The sequence below is a fragment of the Erpetoichthys calabaricus genome, chromosome 2, assembly GCF_900747795.2.
Source record: "Erpetoichthys calabaricus chromosome 2, fErpCal1.3, whole genome shotgun sequence".
In the NCBI taxonomy this organism is placed as follows: domain Eukaryota; kingdom Metazoa; phylum Chordata; class Cladistia; order Polypteriformes; family Polypteridae; genus Erpetoichthys; species Erpetoichthys calabaricus.
Genome location: NC_041395.2, coordinates 140000137 through 140025849, shown reverse-complemented (window position 1 = coordinate 140025849; position 25713 = coordinate 140000137). Strand labels below are relative to the sequence as shown.

Here is a 25713-nt window from a genome sequence, read left to right as displayed (position 1 = left end):
CGCTTCACAGCGGAGAAGTAGTGTGTTAAAGAGGTTATGTAAACATATATATACATATACATATATACATATATATACATATATACAGTACATATCTACATATACACATATCTACATATACATATATATACATATATACATATATATATATATATATATATATATACACATCCACATATATATATATATATATATATCTATATATATATATACAGTATATACATATATATATATATATATATATATATATATATATATATATACACACATATCAAAATATATATACACATACATATACACACATACATACACACACACATACACATATATACATATACACATACATACATAGTGCGTTGTAACACGGGCTGTGATTGTTACATGGGAGGGAGACGACAAATCACAGCTTCCCGCTTTCTAATCGGGCCTGTGATTGGTGCTTTGACGGATGCCCAGATCCCACAGTATCTCCCCTTAGGAAAGGCGTTAGGCAAGTGTAGTTGAATAGCGGTGCTGCAAGTTTAGCTTTACACCTGTTTTTAAGGCTTATTGACTGAAAGGGGCTTTCATGAAAAAAGTTAGGGCTTTGCTACAGGATACACCCTCCACAAGTTAAGGAAGTAAAAATAAAGGTATATATTTCTGTTTTATTTAAACCTTTTAAGTTTGTATGCGGGCGGTATGGTGGCGCAGTGAAAGGTGCCAGTTAGGAGACCCGGGTTCGCTTCCCTGCGTGGAGTTTGAATGTTCTCCCCGTGTCTGTCTGGGTTTCCTCCGGGTACTCCGGTTTCCTCCCACAGTCCAAAGACATGCAGGTTAGGTGCATTGGCGATTCTAAATTGTCAGTGGTGTGTGGGTGTGTGTGGGTGTGTGCGCCCTACGGTGGGCTGGCACCTTGCCCGGGGTTTGTTTCCTGCCTTGTGCCCTGTGTTGGTAGGGATTGGCCCCTGTATTTAGGATATAGCGGGTTGGATAATGGATGGATGGACATTTGTATGCATAGCCCCATTTGCCTGTTTTCATTTTTTTTCTTTCTTCAGTAATATTTCAGCAAACCCGGAGCTTGTCAGTTCAAATCCTGGTACTGACACCACTGTGTGACCCTGAGGAAGTCACTTCACCTGCCTGTGCTGCAAAAAACAAAAGTAATGTAACAAATTGTACCTCAGATGTTGCAAGTTGCTGGAATAAAGGCATAAGTCAAATAGATAAATATGTATTATACACATAGGAACTATTCATTTATTTTCAGTTAAGTCATCTGCAGCAAACCTTTATAAATGAGGGTTTCTCCTTTTTAGATAGTGCAAACTGTTTCTTCTTCATTGAGGTTTTCTCTTAGAGAGCTTTTTTCATTTCATTGAAAATTAAAGCAGCAGCTGCCAAAATATGTAGCTTTCTTATTAATTTTTCAACATTGTGTAAAATAACTTTATAAAGTAACATAAAAGGTTTAAATACTGGTTATCCTTTTACACTAAAATATTACTAAAGAGATACAAAAAAAGTAAAATGCATATGTTGTTTTTCTTTAAGGAGATTAAATATTACTGAAGAAAGAAAAAAAAAACTAAAACAGCCAAATGGGGCTATGCATAGGAACTTAAAAGGTTTAAATAAAACAGAAATATATACCTTTATTTTTACTTCCTTAACTTGTGGAGGGTGTATCCTGTAGCAAAGCCCTAACTTTTTTCGTGAAAGCCCGTTTCAGTCAATAAGTCTTAAAAACAGGTGTAAAGATATTGGCAATAAGCTACGCAAACCCACCAAGACATGCAATCGCTTAAATCAAGGCGCGAGTCGAAAAACACCATCCCATACTATTAGTTAACGATTAACACATTTCTATATGTATTGTAAGCATACAATACAACTGATAATATGTTGCGCTTATTTATCTGGTGTACCGACATTTTTGCGCGTTTAACGGCTGAAATCTAACGTGGTTTGTGCCCTTCAGAATGAGAACAGTTTGCATTTACCTTTTTAATAAAAGGCGAGCTTTTAAGCCTGAGAAATCACCCTGTAAATGCACACGTTTAATTACACGTGTTAATATGTATGCTTACACAGTATTAAAAGACACTCAACAATTAACGTCATTTACCTTCGTTCCCGCGTTTGATAAAAGGCGAGCTTTTAAGCCTGAGAAATCACCCCGTAAATGCACACGTTTAATTGCACATGTGTTAATATGTATGCTTACACAGTATTAAAAGACACTCAAAAATTAACGTCATTTACCTTCGTTCCCGCGTTTGAGTCGTGCTGTAAATCTCTTCCTTGTTTTCAGTTCACGTGATTACGTAGGAGGCGTGATGACGCGATACGCGACTCCGCCTCCTCCATTACAGTATATGGACAAAAAAGAGGTTCCAGTTATGACCATTACGCGTAGAATTTCGAAATGAAACCTGCCTAACTTTTGTAAGTAAGCTGTAAGGAATGAGCCTGCCAAATTTCAGCCTTCCACCTACACGGGAAGTTGGACAGTTAGTGATGAGTGAGTCAGTCAGTCAGTCAGTGAGTGAGTGAGTGAGTCAGTGAGGGCTTTGCCTTTTATTAGTATAGATGACTTCAGGCTGTACATATTATACTGTATGTGGTCATGTATTGAAAAAAATTCTTTGGTTGCATTTGCTATCTGTGGAACACTTTATAGGACCATATTATGAAACCATAGATGTGGTAGGAACCTCTGCTAATAAAACAGCTTCTCATTTCAAAATTGTACACTTTTATTGATTGAATTATGTTATATAAGGCAAATATTAGTCTTACTTATTGGGAAAGTATTTGGTACAAGAGCACAGGGGTGGGGGGGAGGGTCGGTTGTTAAAAATAATGATAATAAAGGGGTGGATGTTGCACAATTAATATACACAGGAGAGAATACAGAAAACAAAGTAAACAATAAACAAAGCAATTGGGCTTGGTCTGCAATAGAAGTAAAATCCTGTAGTACTTCTTTATATTCCCTGCTTTGCTCTCCAATAAATGAAAGTTATCGCAAATATACTAATAACCCAATTGTGCTTTACTCACTCAGAATATGGAACCAAATTAGGAAGCATTTTAAGATGGAAAATCTTTTATCAGTGGCACCTTTGCAAGGGAACCACCTCTTTCAACCTTCGCAAGTATATCCAGTTTTTAATACCTGGAAAAGTTTTGGGATTAAAATGCTCAGAGATCTTTATATAGACAACATATTTACATCTTTTGAACAATTACGTTCAAAATTTAACCTCCCAGCTACACATTTCTTTTACTATCTTCAAATTAGAAATTTTGTTAAACAGAAATTGCCCGATTTCCCCCACCTTGCACCCTCCACAATGCTGGAAAAAATACTGCTCAATTCCGAGGAAACAAACACTATTTCCGCAATATATAAAATCTTATTAGAGTCCCTACCTTTCAAAGATCCAAGAGGACATTGGGAAGAAGATCTCTTAATCAATATATCAGAAAAGGAGTGGAAGGTAGCAAAGCAGAGAATTCACTCGAGTTCTATATGCGCAAAGCATAGAATTATTCAACTAAAAATTATATATCGAGCTCATCTGTCTCGCTTAAAACTGTCCAAAATGTTTCCAGGCCAGGATCCGACCTGCGAGCGCTGCAACCAAGCTCCTGCCTCACTGGGTCACATGTTCTGGGCCTGCACCAAACTAACATCATTTTGGACAAAGATTTTTAAGTGCCTCTCAGACAGCCTTAGTATCACAATCCCTCCTAACCCACTAACAGCTGTGTTTGGTGTCCTTCCAGATGGACTTGAATTGGAGAAGGACAAACAAACGGTGATTGCATTCACTACACTCTTGGCACGCAGACTTATTTTGTTAAATTGGAAGAATCCTAATTCTCCTCTTATAAGTCAGTGGGAAACTGATGTTTTATATTATTTGAAATTGGAAAAAATCAAATTTTCAGTTAGAGGATCTGTACAAAATTTTTTCAAAACTTGGCAGGATTTAATCAATATTATTTTAGAATAAGAGAATTAACTATTATTGTATTTAACTCCCTTCTCCATCTCTTATTTATATAGATATTTACTTCTCCCCTTCTTTTGTCTAATGTTGCCTTATTAAAAAGCTTAAAGAAATTCTCCTTTAGCTAAGCTCTCCTTCTCAGGGATGGGGTTTGATTTGTTTTCAAATTTGTTGGGTTATAAATGGATCTGTTTGTATGGAATGATTACAATGAAAATTAATAAAATAAAAATATAAAAAAAAAAAACAAAGCAAACCTTACTAAGTGTAAGGACCTTTCTACAAAAGTTTGTTTTTCAGTCTGTCCTGTCCAGTGAGTTGCCCATTAAGCGATCACAAAGTACAACACCAATTACTTCATAACTTACGGCCATTTTTTTTTTGTATGCTTACATATAAAAGACACAAGCTGTTTTCTGTCACTTTATTGTACTTGCATGACTTGCACCAGTAGATGGCATATGAAGTAACATGAAGATACTTAAGCCAAATCTAAATCATATTATGAAGCCAACAGACAAAGATGTATTGTGCTTTGTAATTACACTAGTTCACCCAGAAGCAGCACAGTGGCATAGAGAGATCTTTTGGCAGACAGGGGCTCTTTCTTTGGAGATGGGGCTCTTTACAGGGAAGAATTTGTTACATTATATTAAAGGTTCAAGTAAATACATGATTGTAGAGGTCCAGAGAAAGGGATTCACCTGATTTACAAGAAATATGTTCAAGCAATGAGAACAAACAGAACACAACAGGTTTGCAGTGTTCTGGTTTGATTATTATAGTATTTATTAGGCATTAAATGTAATTTAATTGCAAATAGATTGTTTTAAACTTTCATATTTTTAATATATATTTCATATATTGCACTCTGCTATGACAGACTTCTGTCACACCTCATTGCTTCATAATATAATCATGTCAATATCAATGCTACTCCCTGCTAATGGTATTACATTCATATACCTGCTCAGACCTGATTAATTCAATTTGGGTGCATGGGAGGACCAGTACATAGCCCAGCAGGATGGGTATAAGGATGGAATTAGCCCTTGACAGGGCATCAGTCCTATAGCCGTGCACATATAAAAATACCCACACCGAGACAATTAAACTATTCTGCAATGAAAACGAGAGATGATTAGGAAACCCCATATAGACATGACAAAATGTGTGAACTCCACACAAACAATGTCCAGTCGCAGACATCAAACCTGACACACTGAATTTATAAGGTAGGTGCGCTACCAACTTCAGTCTTCATTTATTTTTTTTAATATTTACTCAGCTAAATCCTTTAACTTAGGCAACTTGAAAAAAATACATGCAATAGCACTTACTGTATTTGTGCACATATGAAATTGGCCTTGTACATATTAGATACAGTTAGATTAAAAAAAGAAACAATGTGCATTTCAGGGGAAGTATTAGGGAAGTATTCTTCTATTCCATTCCATTTAGTTCCATATGAGTGTTTCTAGCTATTCACACACACACACGCACACACACATATACTGTATATATACAGTTTAAATATACAGTAATCCCTCCTCCATCGTGGGGGTTGCGTTCCAGAGCCACCCGCGAAATAAGAAAATCCGCGAAGTAGAAACCATATGTTCATGTGGTTATTTTTATATATTTTAAGCCCTTATAAACTCTCCCACACTATTATAAACATTTCACACACAATTATACAGCATAAACCCTTTGTATTCTCTTAGATATTAGGTAAGATTCGTTGAAATTATGTATGTAAACACAGTTTACATACAGTAAAACCTAAATATTATTTTAAAGATATCGAGCGTCTCCGATATCACATTTGTTACAGCCATTACGACAGACAGGCCACCATCAATAAATACGTACAATGCAAGAAAAATTGTATACAATAAAATGTGTGTACAGTGACACTAAACTATGTACATGTAATAAGTACTGTACGTAAATAATTAATTATGGTTACTCACCAACAATGACACGACGACTTGTCCGATAACGATGAGTTTAATTTTACTGCACAACAAAGGATAGCGTTACAGCTCTTCTAAAGGAGCCTCTTCAGGCGACTGTTTAGCACCGCCGTTGTTCTTCTTCCATCACTCTTCAATCCAAATCCCTAAAGCAGATTCCATCCAGACTACTGCCTTACAACGTGCACTTGCAACTCATTGTGCACCCTGGTTAAAAGACACTGCGGCCGTAGATCGTATATGCTTTTCCTCCTTTTTAAATAAAAAGAATTGTGGACTCATTTATGCTGTAATGGTGTCCTGCAGCGGTGTAGCTGTTTCCTTCCTTCAACATATCCAAAACTTTTACCTTTTCTGCAATCATTTGCATCTTCTGTTGGCGCTTGTGCACGTTAATGCTGAATGAGTGAGATTAGTACTTCCTGGTTAATGCAGCACTCCGTCGCTGAGCCAATCAGAAGCACACAGGAACTTAACCGCATGCTATGATTGGGTAGTTTCTCAGCCATTCACCAATAGCGTCCCTTGTTTCAATTCAAATGCGTCCCTTGTTTGAATTCAAATGGGCAAATCAACTGAGGAAGCACACGTACCATAGACCGCAGACATCCGCGAAGCAGTGAAAAATCCGCGATATATATTCACATATGCTTACATTTAAAATCCGCGATGGAGTGAAGCCGCGAAAGACGAAGCGCGATATAGCGAGGGATCACTGTATATATATATATATATATATATATATATATATATATATATATATATATTTTATTATTGGAGGAAAGTAACATTCCATACAATCATGTCGAACTTGACAAAACAGAATTCATCCCCCACATGAAAGAAAGAAGAGAGCTAACTGCATGGGCATAAATTAAACAAAAAAAAAAACAGGGAAGGGAGAATGGCCTTTTCTCCAGTATAAGTGCTATTTTAAAATTGTATTAATTAGATTTTAACATATTTTTAAAAGGTTTTCACCACATCCTGTAAGCGAGAATTTGATTTTTCCAAATTTCAAATTGTACAGAACATTAGTTACCCACTGACTTATAAAAGGTAGGTTGGGATTCTTCCAGTTAGGCAGGATAAGTCTATATGCTAGTAGTGTGGTATAGGAATAGTGAAATTGTCTTTCTCCCCTTTAAGCCCATCTGGGAGTACACCAAACACAGTTGTTAATGGGTTAGGAGTGATTGTGAAACCAAGGCTGTCTGATAGGTATTCAAAGATTTTTGTTCAAAATAATGTTAATTTGGCGCACTTCCAAAACATGTGGCCCAGTGACGATGGAGCCAGATTGCAACATTCACAGTTTGGATCTTGCCATGGATATATTTTGGAAACTTTTAAACAAGGTAAATGCGATCGATTAAATATTTTAAGTTGAATGATTGAATGCTTTGCGCATATGGACCTAGAGTGGCATGGCCGCTGTCCACTCCTTCTCTGAGATATTAGGTGAAAGGTCCTTTCTCCACCATACAGTAAGATTTTCAAACCAAGAAATTTAGCTGGGCCAAACATTTTCATCAGCCGGTAAGCATTAGGTAATGACAAATTGTAAATCAACCCAAATGAATGTATTTAAAAATAAGTAATGTTTACTCAATGTTTCCCTTTTACATTTGGTCACATATGGCACAGACACATCAAAAATGTTAAAAAAAAGAAAAAGAAAAGAACAACAAAAAAAGCTATAAGTGAACAGAATATGAGGTACTAGCAATACTTTTTTTCCACTTTTGAAATAAAAAATAAACATTTTGCTCACATCTGACCCTGGCACATCTCAAAGTGTATAAAATAAAAAAGGGCGCAGTATTCGCAATAAAATTTGTTTCCCAGCACCAAGCGCAGGATATAAATGAGCATTTATGCGACTCAGGGATATTCAAGAGGGAGCCCATACTGATACATATGTTAACGGCACATCCGCTCAACAATTAAAAAAAAAAAAAAGGCCTTCTGCATCCATTACAATATAATTAGTTTAACATTTCAATGATTTAATTTGCAACTGGCGAACTAAGTATACAGTAAATGATAATAGCCAAAGCCTATTTTTCATTTTATTTGAGACCATTTTAGTTGCAGTCTGGAGCCCTGGCAGGACCACGGGTTGGGCCATTTGGAGGTTGATTGTGGGCCACATGTGACCCATGGGCCACCATTTCAATAGGCTTGCTGTAGGATCTTTAAAAGGGAGAGACTTTAAGATGTTTTTATATGTTGTTGAGATGCTGTCTGAGTCTTCAAGACTGTTCAGTATTTCTTCAAATAGAAATGGGTTGTGGAAAATTGGTTGGGTTTGTGGTATATGGCTGGCAGTTCTTCCCGGCCAATACCCCCACGCCGCCAGATGGAGCCCTCCCAGCAACATGGAGATGCCTCGAATTCCAGCAGGGCATCATGGACCTTGGAGATTTTCTTCACATCCCTGCTGGATACCGTGGGAGCCGCCGGGGGACGCTGCAGGGAGGCCTAGGAACTTGTACTTTCCATATAGCCCGGAAGGACTTCCCAATCACGGGAATGGAAGAGATGATATACTTCCGGGCTGAAGAAAAGAAGAGTTTTGATCTGACCCGGAAGTGCTAAGAATCGCATGGACTGGGGGGGGGACCAGAAGCACTTCCGGGTCATGGACTATAAAAGGACTCTGGGAAATCCCAGCAGGGAGCCGAGTTGGGAGGAAGGGTGACTGAGCTGCTGGGAGTGGAGGATTGGTTATTGTTGATTGTATTGATTTATTATTGGAGTATTGTGGAGTGGAGGGTGCTTTGTGCACATTATTATGGCGTGCATGGCTGCCAGTGGCACTGGGACACTAGTGTTTATTGATGATGTGACACAGGACAGAAGCAGCCGAATGAATTCTGAGGTGTTCAGAAACATACTGTCTGCTCAAATCCAGCTGAATGCAGTCGAATTGATTGGTCGGTGTTTCATGATACAGATGGACAATGACCCAAAACATACAGCCAAAGCAACCCAGGAGTTTATTAAAGCAAAGAAGTAGAAAATTCTTGAATGGCCAAGTCAGTCATCTGATCTTAACCCAATTGAGCATGCATTTCACTTGTGGAAGACTAAACTTCAGACAGAAAGGCCCACAAACAAATAGCAACTGAAAGCCACTGCAGTAAAGGCCTGGCAGAGCATTAAAAAGGAGGAAACCCAGCATCTGGTGATGTCCATGAGTTCAAGACTTTAAGCTGTCATTGCCAGCAAAGGGTTTTCAACCAGGTATTAGAAATTAATATTTTATTTCAAGTTATTTAATATGTCCAATTACATTTGAGCCCCTGAAATGTAGGGATTGTTTTAAAAAAAATGCTTTAGTTGCCTCACATTTTAATGCAATCGTTTTGTTCACCCCCACTGAATTAAAGCTGAAAGTCTGCACTTCAACTGCATCTGAGTTGTTTCATTTAAAATTAATTGTGGTAATGTACAGAACCAAAATTAGAAAAAAGTTGTCTCTGTCCAAATATTTATGGACCTAACTGTATATGTCCTGTAAATGGTTACTTCCTGTCTTAGTTTGCACTTGGTGCTGCTGGAATACACTCTTTATACCCATAAGACTCATTTACAGAGGTTCAAGAAATGAGTGGAATGAGCAGTTGGAAGAGTATAGCATTCAAGACCTGACATAAATGCATATGTCACAAATGTAATTTCTAAATCCAACCAACCAACCATCCATCCATCCATCCATCCATCCATCCATTTTCAAACCCACTTATCCTGAGTAGGATTGTGAGGAAGTTGGAGCCTATCCCAGCATTCATTGGGCTCAAGGCAGAAACAATCCCCTGGCCAGGCTCTAGTCAATCACATGGTGAACATATTAAAAAAACAAACAAATTATGCCAAATGCAGTGTGTGTGTATATATATGTGCACACTCAGTCTGAACTCATTTGGTTCATCAATCCACCCAGTGTATCATCTTTCTATTTAGAAAAAGGTGCTTTTCACACATAGTTATCACTTGGTCTTCTTTTTCCTTAAAGATTAGCTGGGGGATGGGGGAGTACTATAAGGAACCACCTGACTAAGGCAAAGCTGTAATGCATCTTGTGAGCTCCTGGCCACTTCCTAAAAAGTTTTTGTCTCAGATGATTCGCATCAGGTCCAAGGTGGGAACAATCCCTGGACAAAGTATAAGTCCATCACAGGGAAGGAAAGTGTTTCTACAGACATAGAATCAAGGTTCATCAATGACAGATTTAACTCCAATGTGTATGTCGTTAATCAGACTAATCCTACTATTTTTGGCAACCCCACAAATTGCACTCGGTATAATTTTCAGTGTTAAATTAATTCTTACAGTGTTAAAGCAAACCGCTTAAGAGTTAACACACATTTACGCTTAAACTGTTTTAACACTGTTTCACTGTGCATGAAAACCTTCTTTAAAAGGAGGTTATGTTATATAATGGATTACTATTGCATAAATTGTTTAAACTAGAAATGTGTAAAATATGACTCTGTACAATGGTGCTTTGGTTGTTAGGGCACTTTAAACACAAGTAATTGAGCAGTGAACTGATTAATAGTTAAAGTACTTATTCCTTCTTATCTTACATAATATTGTAAAAAAAATAATGGGACAGCCTTTCAGCAGAAGGTTGAAATGAAAATAACCTCTTTTTTTTTTTTTTTAACCGAAACCTTTTTTTTTAACTAGCTGTCAATTCTCTGTCTGCTGACAGGATGAGAACCACATACTGTAGGTTCAACCATTTGAAAGGGTCTACACCACTTCCTGAGCTGGTAAAAGATTATAACGCATATTCTCAGGTGTCATGCATTTCGAGAAAGCTGGTTAAAGTCTTGCATGCTCTTTTCAGTAGTTCAAGTCCTTTCTCACTGGTGGAATATGTTAGAGAAACCAGCCCATTATCTTGTACGTGCAAGATAATTTTTACATGCATAGAAGATACTATGTTGTATGTATGAGATAGGAACCCCCAATATTTTTTTTCACCCTTGCAGGTCAGGTTCCATATGTGTAAAAATATTTACTTCATATGCTTTTCTGAATCTGCTACCTATTTTGTAACCCTGTTGTGAAGAAATTGTCAAAGCAGGCTGCTTCCACATAATACTCCATATTACATAATAATCTGTATTTAAATGCCCAGCGTTGTATTGCAAGCAAGAGATACTGTCAGTACTGTACTCTATTTGACTCAACCTTATACCACAAGCTCTCATGTAATTCGCACTATATCATAGTGAAAAACCCCGTTTCATTGTCCACCTCCGAACTATCTTTCTCTCTCTTAAAACCCTGACATCTCTTCTATCCTCCAAAAATTGCTTGGAAATATATACTGGTTGTTGTGTCTTGTTTCTTAAGTATGTTTGGTGGTATTGTTATTATGTTTATTTGGTAGTTTTGTAACATACATCACCATTTTGTTTAATGAATAGTGCCATTTTTCCTCTGTTTTTGTGGCCATAAAGATTTGTCTAAACTTTGACTGTCCAGATAATTGAAAGACCATATTTACTATGTATCTTTCTAAACAGAAGTGTCTAGCTTAGGTTTCTGGTTAATGAATTTATGAAAGGTATATAACTTTTGAATGTTTTGATGCTTGGTCTATTTTTGAGATATGATAACAACTCCTACCTGGCTTTTGAAAACCCTTTTGGTTTATCATGCTTGATGCCTTCACTTCCAGTTAATTTATTTTGGGAAAATCAGTAGAAAAATGTCCTAATCCCCCTTTATATGGATTTTTGACTCAAGGTCGTTTTAAAGTCAACTTCCTGGTTCATGCCCAGAAACAACACAATCCAAAGGCTGTCTGACAGAGTTTCCCTACATTTCTGCGGTCTAACTCCCATTCAGTTAGTCACCTATGGTATGCACAGGGTGTCCCTGTATTTTCTCTATGGACATCATGCACTTACTTTGTGACAAAGTGAATTTCTCTCATTTTTTCCCCTATACACCCAGCCATCTTTTTAGTTCTGCCCCTAAGGAGTAATTAGATCCAGGGCATTATTGTTAATGAAAATTTTGCATTAGCACTTAGTTTTAACCTTTGTACTGTGCTGTAACATCTGATGTTTCTGTCTGTGTGATTAAACTGCTGAGCCCTATTTGTATCTGGCTTTGTGTCATTCTAGCATGCTATACCACTGTTCACAAGTGTGACCCTCACACTGTGTCTTAGTATTGGAGTGCTTAAGCTACATACAGTGGAACCTCGGTTCACGACCATAATTTGTTCCAAAACTCTGGTCTTAAACCGATTTGGTCGTGAACCGAAGCAATTTCCCCCATAGGATTATATGTAAATACAATTAATCCTCTCCAGATCATACGAACTGTATGTAAATATATATTTTTTTAAGTTTCTAAGTACAAATATAGTTAATTAAACCATAGAATGCACAGTGTAATAGTAAACTAGTGTAAAAACATTGAATAACATTGAGAAAACCTTGAACAACAGAGAAAACTAACACTGCAATAGTTTGTGCTATAGTGCTACCAACTGCTGGCTAAAAACACTTTTTTTTAATGAGTTTTAAGCACAGGGAAAAAATGAACATTTGAAAAATCCTTAATTTAATAAACCACCAAGAAAAGTAACATTGCAACAATGCATGCTACGAACTGATCGCTGTAAACAGACGTGAAAACAAAATCAAGCCCAGTGCATTCTTTAACTGCCTTCCTACCTTATGCTTCCAGCTCTCTCTCTCTCGCTGCCTGTGTGTGTGCATCTGTCTGTCTCTGTCTCGCTGCCTGTGTGTGTGCGTCTGTCTGTCTCTCTCTCGCGCTGCCTGTGTGTGTGTGCACGTCTCTCTCTCATGCTGCCTGTGTGTGTGCGTGTCTCTCTCTCTCGCGCTGCCTGTGTGTGTGTGTCTCGCTCTCTCTCTCTTACTCGCTGCACAGGAAATGCACAGGGAGAGACTGAACATGTACAAACCGAAAGGGAAACTGGCTTGTTCGTATACCGAGTGTGTGGTCGTGAACCGAGGCAAAAGTTTGGCGAACTTTTTGGTCGTAAACCGATTTGTACGTGTACCGAGACGTTCATGAACCGAGGTTCCACTGTATATAAAATAAAAATGGCTGGAGATAACATACACAATCTGCTTCTTATCTGTTAACTTTTCTATATTTTGTTAGATTGCTTAAAATTAGAATTATCACTATAGCATTAGATATCCTGTATGCAGAATATTTTAATGACTAATACCTTTTCTTTACAGTTTTCCCTACTGTATTATAGCATCTTAAAATTCTGTACTTTTGATTGCCATGTTTTATTTTCTTTCTTGATGTTTAAAGGATCTATACATTATGATACAATTATTAAAAATGCATAAGCAATTCCACATTATAAACTTTCTTTGCAAAAATGTTTAAAATTTTATGATTTTTATGGCTAATTCTAATCACTGATTTATTTATTGTTTTAACAAAGCTTTGCTATTTATATTGTTTTTTTGATTTCACATTTTTCATTTTCAAAGTAACCTTTTTATTATTAATTCATATAAAAAAAAACTCACTTACACAGGTCATACACCGGTCAGCCATAACATTAAAACCATTGACAGATGAAGTGAATAACACTGATTGTCTCGAAGGGGGCACCTGTCTAGGAGTGGAATATATTAGGCAGCAAGCGAGCATTCAGTTCTTCAAGGTGATGTGTTGGAAGCAGAAAAATGGGCAAGTGCAGTGATCTGAGTGGCTTTGACAAGGGCCATATTGTAATGACTTGATGATTGGGTCAACACATCTCCAAAACATCATGTATTATGGTTAATACCTATTAGATCATGGGCAACCACGGCCCATTGATGCTAGTGGGGAGTGAAGGCTGGTCTGATTCCAGAAAAGAGCTACTGTAGCACAAATTGCTGAAAAACTTAATGCTGGCTATGAGTCAGAACACACAGTGTATCACAGTTTGCTGCGTATAGGTCTGCATGGCAGTTGACCGATTAGAGTGTTCACATTGACCTTGTCCACTGCCGAAAGGGCCTACAATGGGCAAATGAGCATCAAACAGGACCATGGAGAAATGGATGAAGGTGGCCTGGTCTGGTGATTCTTATTTTCTTTTAGATCATGGTAATGGCTTGGTGTGTGTTTGTGTCATTTACATGAGGAAGAGATTGCAGTAGGATGCACTATGGGAAGAAGGCAAGCCAGCAAAGGCAGTGTGATGCTCTGGGCACTGTGGTTATGGGAATCCTTTTTTCCTGGAATTCACATGGATGTTACTTTGACACATACCACCAACCTAAAGATTGTTGCAGACCATGTACACCCCTTCATGGCAACAGTATTCCCTGATGGCAGTGGCTTCTTTCAGCAGAATAATGCACCCTGCCAGACTGCAGAGTTTGTTCAGGAACAGTAGTTTGAGTAACATGACAAAGAGTTCAAGGTTTTAACTTGGCCTCCAAATTCCTAAGATCCCAATCCAATTGAGCATTTGTGGGATGTGCTTGGAAAACAAGTCCAATCCATGGAGGCCCTTCTTTGTAACTTACAGGACTTAAAAGGATCTGCTGCTAATGTCTTGGTGCCAAATATCACAGGGCATCTTCAGAAGTCTTGTATAGTCCATGCCTCAAGGAGTCAGAGCTGTTTTGGCAGCACGAGGGATACCTACACAACATTAGTCAGGTGGTTTTAATTTTGTGGCTGATCGGTGTACAGTATATCCTGTCTGTCTTAGCCTATAATGGCTAGTCAGTTCATGCGTATTCAGACTAATGAGTAGTATATTCTAGCAATTAAAATAGTTGATTTTTTGAGTAACGGTTTTCTCAAACCGTAATTAAAACTTTGTTTAATTTTTTTTCTCCTTTGTAAGCTACAGCAACACAGAAGCACAGCTGAAAGCAAATCTAAATGCACAAAATCATTATGGTTATTCAAGCTGCTTTATACTGTGGCATCTGCGCTGCTCTTTAAAAGTAAATAACATCATTTAAGTACTTCTTAGTACACCATATCCATAGTGTTGTAACTAAGCATAACTCACCTGAATACAAGTAATACAGACACAATCGGCAGCCCATATGACACCATCAGATACTGTAAGTACGTACAATTTGTGAGCATATTCAGAATCACTAGATTCTCTATTAAATAAAGTGGAAATTGTGATCAACCATATACATCATAACATATACACCTATGTAAAAAAGCAATTCAGCTTTCAATTCCAGTAGTACACATGAGCTTACAGCCTGAATAAAATATAGATGTTTATTTCTAAAATTTTTGTTTCCATTTGTTTGTGTTCTGGTGATCTCGAATGTGTCCATAAATACTTTTGCATACATTATACCATATAATGTAAATATAGGGTATATGGCTTATTTTTATCTGACGTGTAAACCAATGTAAGTTAGCTAGATGTAAGACAAATGAGGTTTTAATCAAAACTTTTGATGTAATTATACAGTGACTCTCAACCCACTTCACCTATCAGCAGAAAATGATAGCCTTTGATAAATTAATTTGTATACAGCAGTTAAAACATAGAATATGCAAATACAAATTATTAATTGTGAAGCTTTTTAATTTCATTATAATTTATTTTATATATTTGTTTTCTTGTTTCAGAGGAACAGTGAAGGCACAGAGACCCCCAGTGATGTATTTAGATACCTGGTAGAGGAACGAATTCAGTGCTGTCAGTCAAGGAAGGTCAGATATACACATAGGGTTGACTACCTCATGCAGCTTCCTGTGCCAGTGGAAGCAGCAACAAACAAAGGTAAACATATTTACTTATTAAATTTTGATATTAGTCAGGGAAAATTCTTTATAAGAGAAACAAAATGTGACTGAATCAAACTATTATGTATGTTAAAAAAATAAATATACAGTATTTAATTTGTATACAAATTATATACAAATTTTCTTATGTGCTTATGTATTCTCATCTGTCTATTTATTAGTAATTTTTCAATAAATTATTATAATAAAAGTGTAAACAATTTAAAAAATTTTAAAAATCTGAAATATTATGTTAAAAGTTTTCTGAGCTTAATTAAAGGATAGCCAGAAAATTTGGGAGCACCAATATTTCTGCCATTATTAACAGGAAATGTCCGCAGTTTATCCTGTAGTTGAAATGTTCCACTTGCTACAGCAGCACCACAGAATAATCTGTTTTCTAGGCCTTTCACAGTTGACCAAATTATTTTTGTTAGAGGCTTTTAGGAAGTTTCTTGTGGTAAAGAAAGAATTAGTAAAAAAACATTCACAAGTGGTAAAACATGTATACAATTTTATCAACAACTGTTGTCATAAAGCATTTTAAGTCATTAGGTAACATGTATTGTGGATTCTATGAATAAACGAGAAGTAAACATTGATGTTCCTCGCAATAGACAGCCAACGATAACAATCATTCTGACATTGTTTTAACTCAATAATGATCTCATCTTAGAGGACCAATGGATCATTATCAGAAACCTTTCAATTAATCTGTGAGTGTCCAAAGGAAGTGTGAAGCATATTAGTCATGCCACGCGATATTGAACTGTGTGTGCAGATTGAGTTCCACAAACCCCAAATGTCGGCTGTGCCACAAATAGTGTGTTCAGATTTGCTGAGGGCTAGTGTGAAAATATTTTGTTGCATATTTTCAAAAGAGAGAATCATTGCTCAGTCATTTTTAACCAGAAACCAAAACACATTCAAACACGTGGAATGAAGTCTTTCTTTCTTTCTTTCTTTCTTTCTTTCTTTCTTTCTTTCTTTCTTTCTTTCTTTCTTTTAAGGATACAAAAGGACTGATTTAGGTAACATTATGCCCATTATACCATGTAGTCAAAATGTTAACTTAAATTTTTACATTAACACTTAAAAAGTTTCAGAACTGTTTAGGGACAGTAAAATGTAAGAAAAATGTTGCTGAAGTCCACCTTCAATAAAACCATGCACAGCTACCCACAACTAAAGTGGACAAATCATGCCCAATGTCCCTCCAGCCCAGATCTTGCTTCATCAGATTTCCACCTATTTGGAGTCATCAAATATGCCATTCATGGGAAAAAGGTGGCAGAGTAAGAGCGAGGTAATTAAAGAAGTGAAGAAGTGCTTTTGGGTGCCAGATTCAGACTGGTACAAGATAGAAATACATGATCTTGTTCTTTACTGCTGCTTGGCTATTTTAATTGATAAATGTAGCAAAATTGGACAAGTAGCAAATGCATTGCGTTATCCTAAATACCAACAAATTTGTAATGAGATACTAGCAATGAAAAATTATTGAAAAACTTTCAGGGTACCCTTCTGAAAACCTTCCTACAATTTATGTGTCTAAATATGTGCATTTTAAGTTAATCATTCTGAAAACTGATGTTTATAGAATTTATCTGTATATTTAGTTCTTATAGCTCTGATTTTTTTGTATTGCTGTTGTAGTGTTCCTGTTTATCACATATTTGCTTCAGTTCTATCTGAATATATTTGTTATGAATTTGTCTTTCACTAGAGGAACTAATTATGTATGAGGTTAAACGACGTGAAGCTGAAGTGAACAAAAGAATGTTTCCTGAGGTGGTGAGAGCTAGGATTCCTTTCAGTGCCTGTTTACAGGCATGGACTGAGCCAGAAAATGTTGATGACTTCTGGAGCAGTGCTCTTCAGGCTAAATCTGCTGGTATCAAGTAAGTAGGAAATACAGTAGCTAAAATGTTCAAATAAAGGCTTGATCAATTTTGTGAAAAAATGCCATACATTGCAAATTTAGTTTCACTTAAACGTATACCTTTAAAGCTAGTATCATTGGTGGTTTGTTGGTAATCATTGGGAGCATTAATTTTCTCAACACAGTGAATGTAGAATTGACATAGTATGCAGAATCTCAAGAGGGTGGAGCATGGATAACCAGAAATAGAAAGAAAGTTAGTGTACATGTAAAAAGAAATATCAGGAATAACCAATATAGTATAGTAAACAAAAATAGTTTTATGAATTTTATATTGTGATAAAAAAAACTAATATATACATTATTTGTTATCTTAATTTATGCTTGGGGAGCATAATTGATATATTTTTGCCTTTTATCCTTTTATAAAAGACTGAAAAATACATCAGTATAACTAATTTACATAAATACATTTAAAACGTTTAATAGTGTAAGGCCTCAATTAGACTTAACCCCATCCTTATGGTTTTGTTTATCCTTACCTACACGAAAATGCCTGTGCTTTTAAAATCTCTTTAGTCTCAGATTATACTTGGATGTCAAGGGACATTTCTAGGACCTGATTGAATCTTGCCAAGTGGGTTTGTGTGGTTTTAATAGTGGGAAACAGACAACTTGAAGATACAGAAATTTGTTCTTCTAATTCATCCTAACTGGGATAATCAATACTCTTGATACCTTTTTCCCATTGTTCCTTCAAACCTGCACTCTATAGATTATCTCTGCATCTAATTTCCATCTTGAGCTACCAGTGATCCTAGACATTTAAATTTATCCACCCTTTTCAGTAGTTTTCCCTGCAGGTTAATCCCCAAATCCTGATCATCATTAAACCTGGAATATTCTTTTTCTTATTTATCTTCAATCCTCTGTCTTCCAAAGCCCTTCTTCATTCTTCCAACTTCCTCTCCTCTTTCACTTTTTCTGGTGCTACACAACATAATGTCATCAGCAAAAAGCATGCACCAGCGGGATTGGTCTTTTATTCCATGAGTTAACACATCCGTAACCAGAACCAGAGGTAAGGACTTAAAGAAGATCCCTGGTGCAGACATGTTACAACTGGTATCTTACCCCAACACTGCTTTTAACCCAAGTCCTCATTCCCTCATACATATGCTGGACAATCCTCACATACTTCTCTGGTACTTCATTCTTTCTCATGCACCTCCATATGTCTTGACGTGGCACTCTATCATAGGCCTTCCCCAAATCAATAAACTCCTTATGCAAACCTTTCTGTTTTTCTCTGCTTCTTTGTCAGCTACCTCAAAGCAGAGACTGCATCAGTTGTTCGTCTTCCTTGCATTAAACTACGTTGTCTCTTCCTTATGCCTTCTCTCTGTAACCCTTTCCCAAATTTTCATTGTATGGGACATCAGCTTTATTATATACTTATTCTATAGTTTTTACAGTCCTGAATATTGCCCTTCTCATCATAAAGAGGTACAGTCAAGCCTAGCTCTAGAGTGGTAGCCCTGCTCTGTGGTAATGGAAACAGCAGGGTCATGGGCCTGTAGACCGCAAAAGAAATGAGGCTGAGTCTGTTGGGTAGGCGACTTCTCAGCTGTAAGATCTGGAAGGATAAACTGGAGAGATTGAGATTTTAATGGACTGCACCAGGGCATGAACTTTAAGGGACGCTTTCCTACACTGTTGGTTTTAACCTTGTGTTTTTAAGGGAATATTTATTTGATTGGGTTTTAAACTCTACATGGATGCCTTCTTTTTTTTTAAAATTTTATTGAATTTATTAAAATCAAATAACATTTCATACACATAACTTAAGTTTTACAAAAAGAAAAAAAAATGTTTGAAACAAATCAACTCCCACCCCTGAGAAAGAGACCTAGGCCAACAGTGTAAAACTTTATGCTAGTAAAGACGAATGAATTGATAAATTAACAAATGAACAAAGATAAATGGAGTAAAAGAGGGGAGGGGCCTGATTCCTCAATTGAAATGCTTATTCTAAAATGTTATTGATTACATCCAGTCAGGTTTTGAAAAAGTTTTGTACAGATCCTCGTAAGTGTGAATGTGATTCTTTCTAATTTCAAATAGTATATAACATCGGTTACCCACTGACTTAGAATAAGTGAGTTAGGATTCTTTCAATTGAGCAAGATAGGTCTACGTGCCAATAGTGTAGTAAAGGCAATTACAGTTTGTTTGTCCTTCTACACTTTAAGCTCATCTGGAAGTACACCAAACACAGCTGTTAGTGGATTAGGAGGGATTGTGACATTCCAGCTGACTGAAAGGCATTTAAAGATTTTGGTCCAAAATGATGATAATTTGGTGCAGGCCCAAAACATGTCACCCAGTGAGACCAGAGCTTGATTGCAGCATTCACAGGTTGGATCTTGCCCTGGAAACATTTTGGACAATTTTAAATGAGAGAGATGCGCTCGATATATATTTTTTAGTTGAATAATTGTATGCTTTGTGCATATGGAGCTTGAGTGAATTCTTTGCATTGCTACTTTCCACTCCTTTTCTGCAATATTGAGTAAGAGATCCTTTCCCCACTGTTCTCTTGGATCTTTGAAAGGGAGGGACTATAAAATAGTTTTATATATTACAGAAATGCTGTCTTGAGTCCTCGAGAATGAGCAATATTTCTTCCGGCCTAGAGGTAGGTGGGAAGTGAGGAAAATTGGGCAGGTTCTGTTTAACAAAGTTTCGAATTTAAAGGTAGTAAAAGAAATGTGTTAGACACATTTTCCTGAATATGTTCCTCAGTTTTTTCTAGCATACCTTTAAAGGTAACCTCAAAGCAATTATGTACACGTTTCTCCAGGTCTTAATTATCCTGCCACAGCTCCTGCAGCTCCTGCCTCATCTTCTCGTTTATCTTGAGCATACTATTTATTTCTTTCTTTATGTCTTTCTTAAGCTCCTTTATGTCTTGAGCCGTGGCTATTGCAACAATCATTACCTTCAGTTCGGACAGATTGTTTCGGCCTTCGTGCTCTGCAGGTGAAGTGACAAGCCCTGCTACAGCCGATGCTCCTGGCTTGCGAGGAATAGGTGAAAACATGGAAGGCAAGGCCATTTCCAGTTTCAATGGATCTTCTGGAATTGACGAGCTATTGTGACCTGCATCATTTAAACATTTGCTCCCACTTTCGCTCTCAACTGAAGATGATGAAGTGGCCCGGGGTCCCGGGAGTTCTGTGCTTTCACCCATCTGCTCCGGGTCAGTCTCTGTAAGGCCATACCTTGAGGTTGGACTTGGACTTGATGCCTGTCTAGGCTTGGGTGTAGCTTTGGTTTTCTTTTGTTTCTTTCTGAGCCCCTTTCTTACCACTCATGTTTATATATGCTTTCATATATAAACCTCCTGTAATAGAACCTCCTCGAGTTGGGTAAATACAGGATACCTCGGGATGATAAAAATAAGAGAAAAATTAATGCCACCGGTAACAGAGTTCCGCTTCAGACGTCCATCTCCACTAACGGATGAGACCAACTCCCTATAGATGCCTTCTTTTAATTAGATTGTTTATTTAGTGAACATTTGGATGCATTACACTTTGAGCACTGTTTTGGTTTATTTTAATAAAAGCACTAGAGCACTTTTCACTATTCCCTTGCTGTGTGTGTGTGTGTCCTCATCTGCCAAGTTCATCCTGGTCATGACTATTGGCGGTGTCTGGTTCAAGAGTCTCCTGGTGTTACTTGTTAGCGTGGTACTAACTTACACCGTCACAGAACATACAGACAGGTATTTCAATTTTATATGCACTGCTCAAAAAATTAAGGAAACACTTAATCAGCACAGTCTAACAACAAGTCAATTAAGCTTCAGGGATATCAGTCTGTTCAGTAAGGAAGCATCAGTGATTGTGAATCAGTTTCACTTGCTTTGGTACAACAGAAGTGACAGCAGTTGTACTGGAAACGCAACATCAAAACAACCCCCAAAAAGGGAATGGTTTTGCAGGTGGTGGCCACAGATAATTACTCTCTCCTTTTCCTTCCTGACTGATTCTTTTGTTTTTCCTATGCTAGTTCTTTTCACTACTGGTAACATAAAGTGATATCTGCTGGTTATTTTGATTGGACAGGTAGTCCCAACTCCACCAGGATGGCACATCCATATGTGCCATCACAAGAATGTTTGCTGTGTCTCCCAGCTCAAGTATAATTCTATACAGGTGGGCTTTCCAGACTAACATCAAAATGAATTTAAAAGAAAGAGACCTATGTAGTGACCTGGGGCCTCATGTATAACGCCGTCCGTAAAATTCACACTATAACATGGCGTACGGACAAAATTGGAAATGTTCGCACGCACAGAAAAATCTGTGCATTCACCAACTTCCAATTTCTTCCGCTACATAAATCCCGGTCAGCGTGAAAAGTAACGCACGTGCCTGCTGTCCTGCACCAACTCCTCCCAGACCAGAGTTACGCCTCTTTGAATATGCAAATCAATATAAATAGCCCTTAACTCTTTTAGGGCAAATTTTTTTTTTGTTTCTTTTCTCCCAGGGCTGAATATTTTTCCAAAAACTAACATTTTTTAAAAAAGAACACAAAGCAATTGTTTAACATATCAAATCAACAAAAAATATTTACTTTTGACAAATGTTACTGTCTTGCATGTTGTATGAGCCTGCATACTCTATGATTTCACATACATATCACATACATTTTACACAGCAAAATCTGATCTCGCTCAAAGCAGCCAATTTCAGTCATTGCCACATTGCACTCCTTACAATACGTGTTGCTTTGGTGCCTATTTTTCAATTGTCTGTTGCTGCACTTTCTAACATATATTGTTAGTGTGTACTGTAGAGAGACAAGTCACCCATTTGCCATCATGCCATGCCACTGCCACCAAGTTTTCTGCCAGCATGAAAACCGTATTGTCACCTCTTTTCATCTTCTGAAACTTTATGAACTTTATGTATGGCATTATAGCCTGGCTCACCCCATGGGATTTGCTTCTGTTTATTACAGAAGTGAATAAAACTTTGCAGCAGCACGTACCTAAGCCACCAGGGGACAAAACACGTTTGGACCAATGCTCCCTGAAGTTATATCACCAATTCTGTCTCATCTCTATTTGTAATGCCACAGCGCGCTTCATCTCGTCTTTCGTTGTGGGTTTCCACTTTGAAAAACGAGAATGCGATGCAAACGCAGCCCGCGATTCAAAAAAAATCTCTGCCTACCTGTTTGTCTCGTCTGACAGTAGCTGAAAAGCAGCATCAGGAGAGAGCAGCCTGAAGTACAGCAGCTGGTGATCTGTCGTGTCCAACAGCAAGCCATGCCGTCTTGTAAACTCCGGTAGCCAGATTGGCTCTCAACGGATCAATGTCTGTGTATTTATCCCATGCGAACCTTGCCGTAGATGCATCGGCTGCGCGAAGGCACGCAACTGGCAGCAGATCCGCTGGCGCGGCATCGGCTGGTGTCTGATCAGCTGATGCCTGCTTCTAACTCTCTTGCTCGATCTCCTGATCACTGCCAATAAAGTCCGATTCTGAAAAATCAAGAGTCCGACTCCGCGATAATGCGCAAATGCGCATAATGCGAGTGTTTTCTTTTCTGCACTTGCTTCGCTGCCTTTTCACATGTCTGTGCCATCTTGCCTGTTTACATTTCGCAACTCACGCACACGCAATGTTTATTTGCCGAGTCAACGAGTCTAGCATTCCTCCAAGCACAGAGGGAATGCCTGTGACGTGACAGTGAGATTTGTCGCCATTAACAGCTGATTGTCGCCCTCTATCCCTGGATGTCGACTTTTGTCGACATCCGCCTTCAACCCCTCCTGTCGACAAAAGTCGACATCCGCCCTAAAAGAGTTAAGCTAAGCGTTTTGTGAAAAGGCAATGGCAAAAGCACGGGGGAAAATAGAAGAATTTCAGCAAATACCAAGTGGAGGCAAGGAAAAACTTACTATTTGTTGGTTTAAACAGTGATATAATCAACAAAAGGAAGTTGATCGAGTGATAGAGTGTCGGAGAAACTCGAAAGCTCAAGTTCACAAAGATGCACAGTGCCCGAAATAAAAAAGAAGCAGTCAGATAACAAAGTAGCCGTGAAAAGGCGAGTTGTAGCCCACCGTCTGAGTGTCATATGAAAGCTTAATAGGGTACAGAGAAAAGAAAAAAAAAATAGGGACACAGTGAGAAAAAATCTCGAAATGCCAACTTTAATCTCGAAATTTCCACTTCAGTCACGTAGTTTATTTTGTCATTAAAGCAGAACATCATAAACTTTATCTTTAAATCATTTAATTTACTAGTTTCTCAAATACCATCGTAACTAAAGTAGCACATTAAATGCTTTATTTTGTTTGTGTTCTATGTGCTGTATGTGTGTGAATCACTATGTGCTTCTTAAACGGACTTTCTCTTCCTCCGACAGGACACAGAATCCATTTCATTTGTGATATTACAGCTCTATGAATAATTAAAATGCTGAGATGTATACTTGATATCATTTTCATGATGATAGGAATGAAAGCATGTTATTAAACATGGGAACACGGTGGAGCAGTGATAGTGACGAGCAGGCGCCTCGTCCACAGATTGTTCCTGCCTCCCGCAAGATGCTTGCTGGCCATGCGTGACCTTCGATGAAATAATTTATTGTAGCAGTACTGTCTCTTTCAAACGTACTAACCCCCAATTCCTGTCCTTCCTTTTCTTTCTCCAAGTAACCAATCGCCACACAATCAGCTCTGTAATAGATGTTAAGCCATCTGTAAGCTTAGAACTCTGATTCTTCAAAACTTTTAAGGAACATTGAAATATCTTCGTAGTACATGTTTAATTATTCTATCCATCTATCCATCCAGTGTTGTGACAGACCCAGCAAGAATACAGCGCGAGGCAGGAACAATCCTTGAACTAGGTAGCGCTGCGCCACTGTGTCCTCACATGTTTAATTATTAACAATATAGATTATTTAAATGACGTTAACATTTTATCTGTATAATGTAATACATATTTTGCTGCATTTCATCTAAAAATTATATCGTCATCATAAGTCAATACGCGCTTTATAAAGTGGCGCAGATTGTGTAATATTATAACTGTATCGCAAGTTTACAGTGAGGTAATTGTACTTGTAAGTACAAACAGTTCTATAAGGAGCACTTGATGGACTGATAGAGTGCATTTATAGTTCTTGGGATGAAACTGTTTCTGAACCGCGAGGTCCGTTCAGGAACGGCTCTGAAGCGTTTGCCGTATGAGAGCAGTTCAATAGACAGCATGGCTCAGGCAGCGTGTGCTTGATGCTGTATACCGATAATTCTCCTTCCGATCAGCTGCTCTGAGTGGTGCAGTGAGAGTAATATGGAAGAAGATGATCCGCTGTGGCAACCCCTAACGGGAGCAGCTGAAAGTAGAAGAAGAAGGTGCAGTGAGAGTAACAACGCTAAAGCAGCTATGGTATTTGGAATAGTTTGGCCATTCCGTGGACGATTATATTGTTACAGGTTAATTACAATCATATGCCTTAAACTAATGAACAATATGTGGTTAATTTCAGTGTATTTAATAAAGCTGGCGTTGTAGATGTAAAAAAGAAAGGGAAACCACCTGGGAACAGCAGCACTGCTTTGACGCTGGGTGCCGCCAGTTTGCAAAACCAAGTGGAGAACTTACGTACGACAGGGTTGGAGCTACCGTGAAAATGTACGTGGCTTTACGACAAGTTTAGGTTTTATACACTGCGATTTAAGCGTGGAAACTGGCTTACGCAACATTTTTGTGCGTACGCACTGTCTATACATGAGGCCCCTGAAATGACTGAATTTTGAAGGGACTGTTTGAAAAAGTGTGAAATGAGAGAAAGGAAGGGGTCAATTGCAACAGTGAACAGGAGTGGAGCAAGAATTAAAGGCATCAAAGTAGAAGCTGCTGCTGTAGTACAGAGATCCTCAAGTTCAGTCCTGAAGGGCTTGCAGTGGCATTGCAGTTCATAGCTCATTATGGTGATAATAGAATGATGCTGGAAGTGAGTGCAGGCGCCTGTG

At 37.8% G+C, this 25713-nt stretch overlaps 1 protein-coding gene across 3 annotated transcripts in view; it reads left to right on the top strand.

Annotated features, from left to right (window-relative positions):
- usp13 (ubiquitin specific peptidase 13) overlaps positions 1 to 25713 on the top strand; it is a 355954-nt gene that overhangs the window by 195970 nt on the left and 134271 nt on the right. For all 3 annotated transcript variants that reach the window (XM_051923946.1, XM_051923945.1, XM_051923944.1), the window contains 2 exons: positions 15608 to 15761; positions 17490 to 17664. In XM_051923946.1, the coding sequence (XP_051779906.1) occupies positions 15608 to 15761; positions 17490 to 17664 (329 nt within the window). The remainder of the gene's footprint in view (positions 1 to 15607; positions 15762 to 17489; positions 17665 to 25713) is intronic.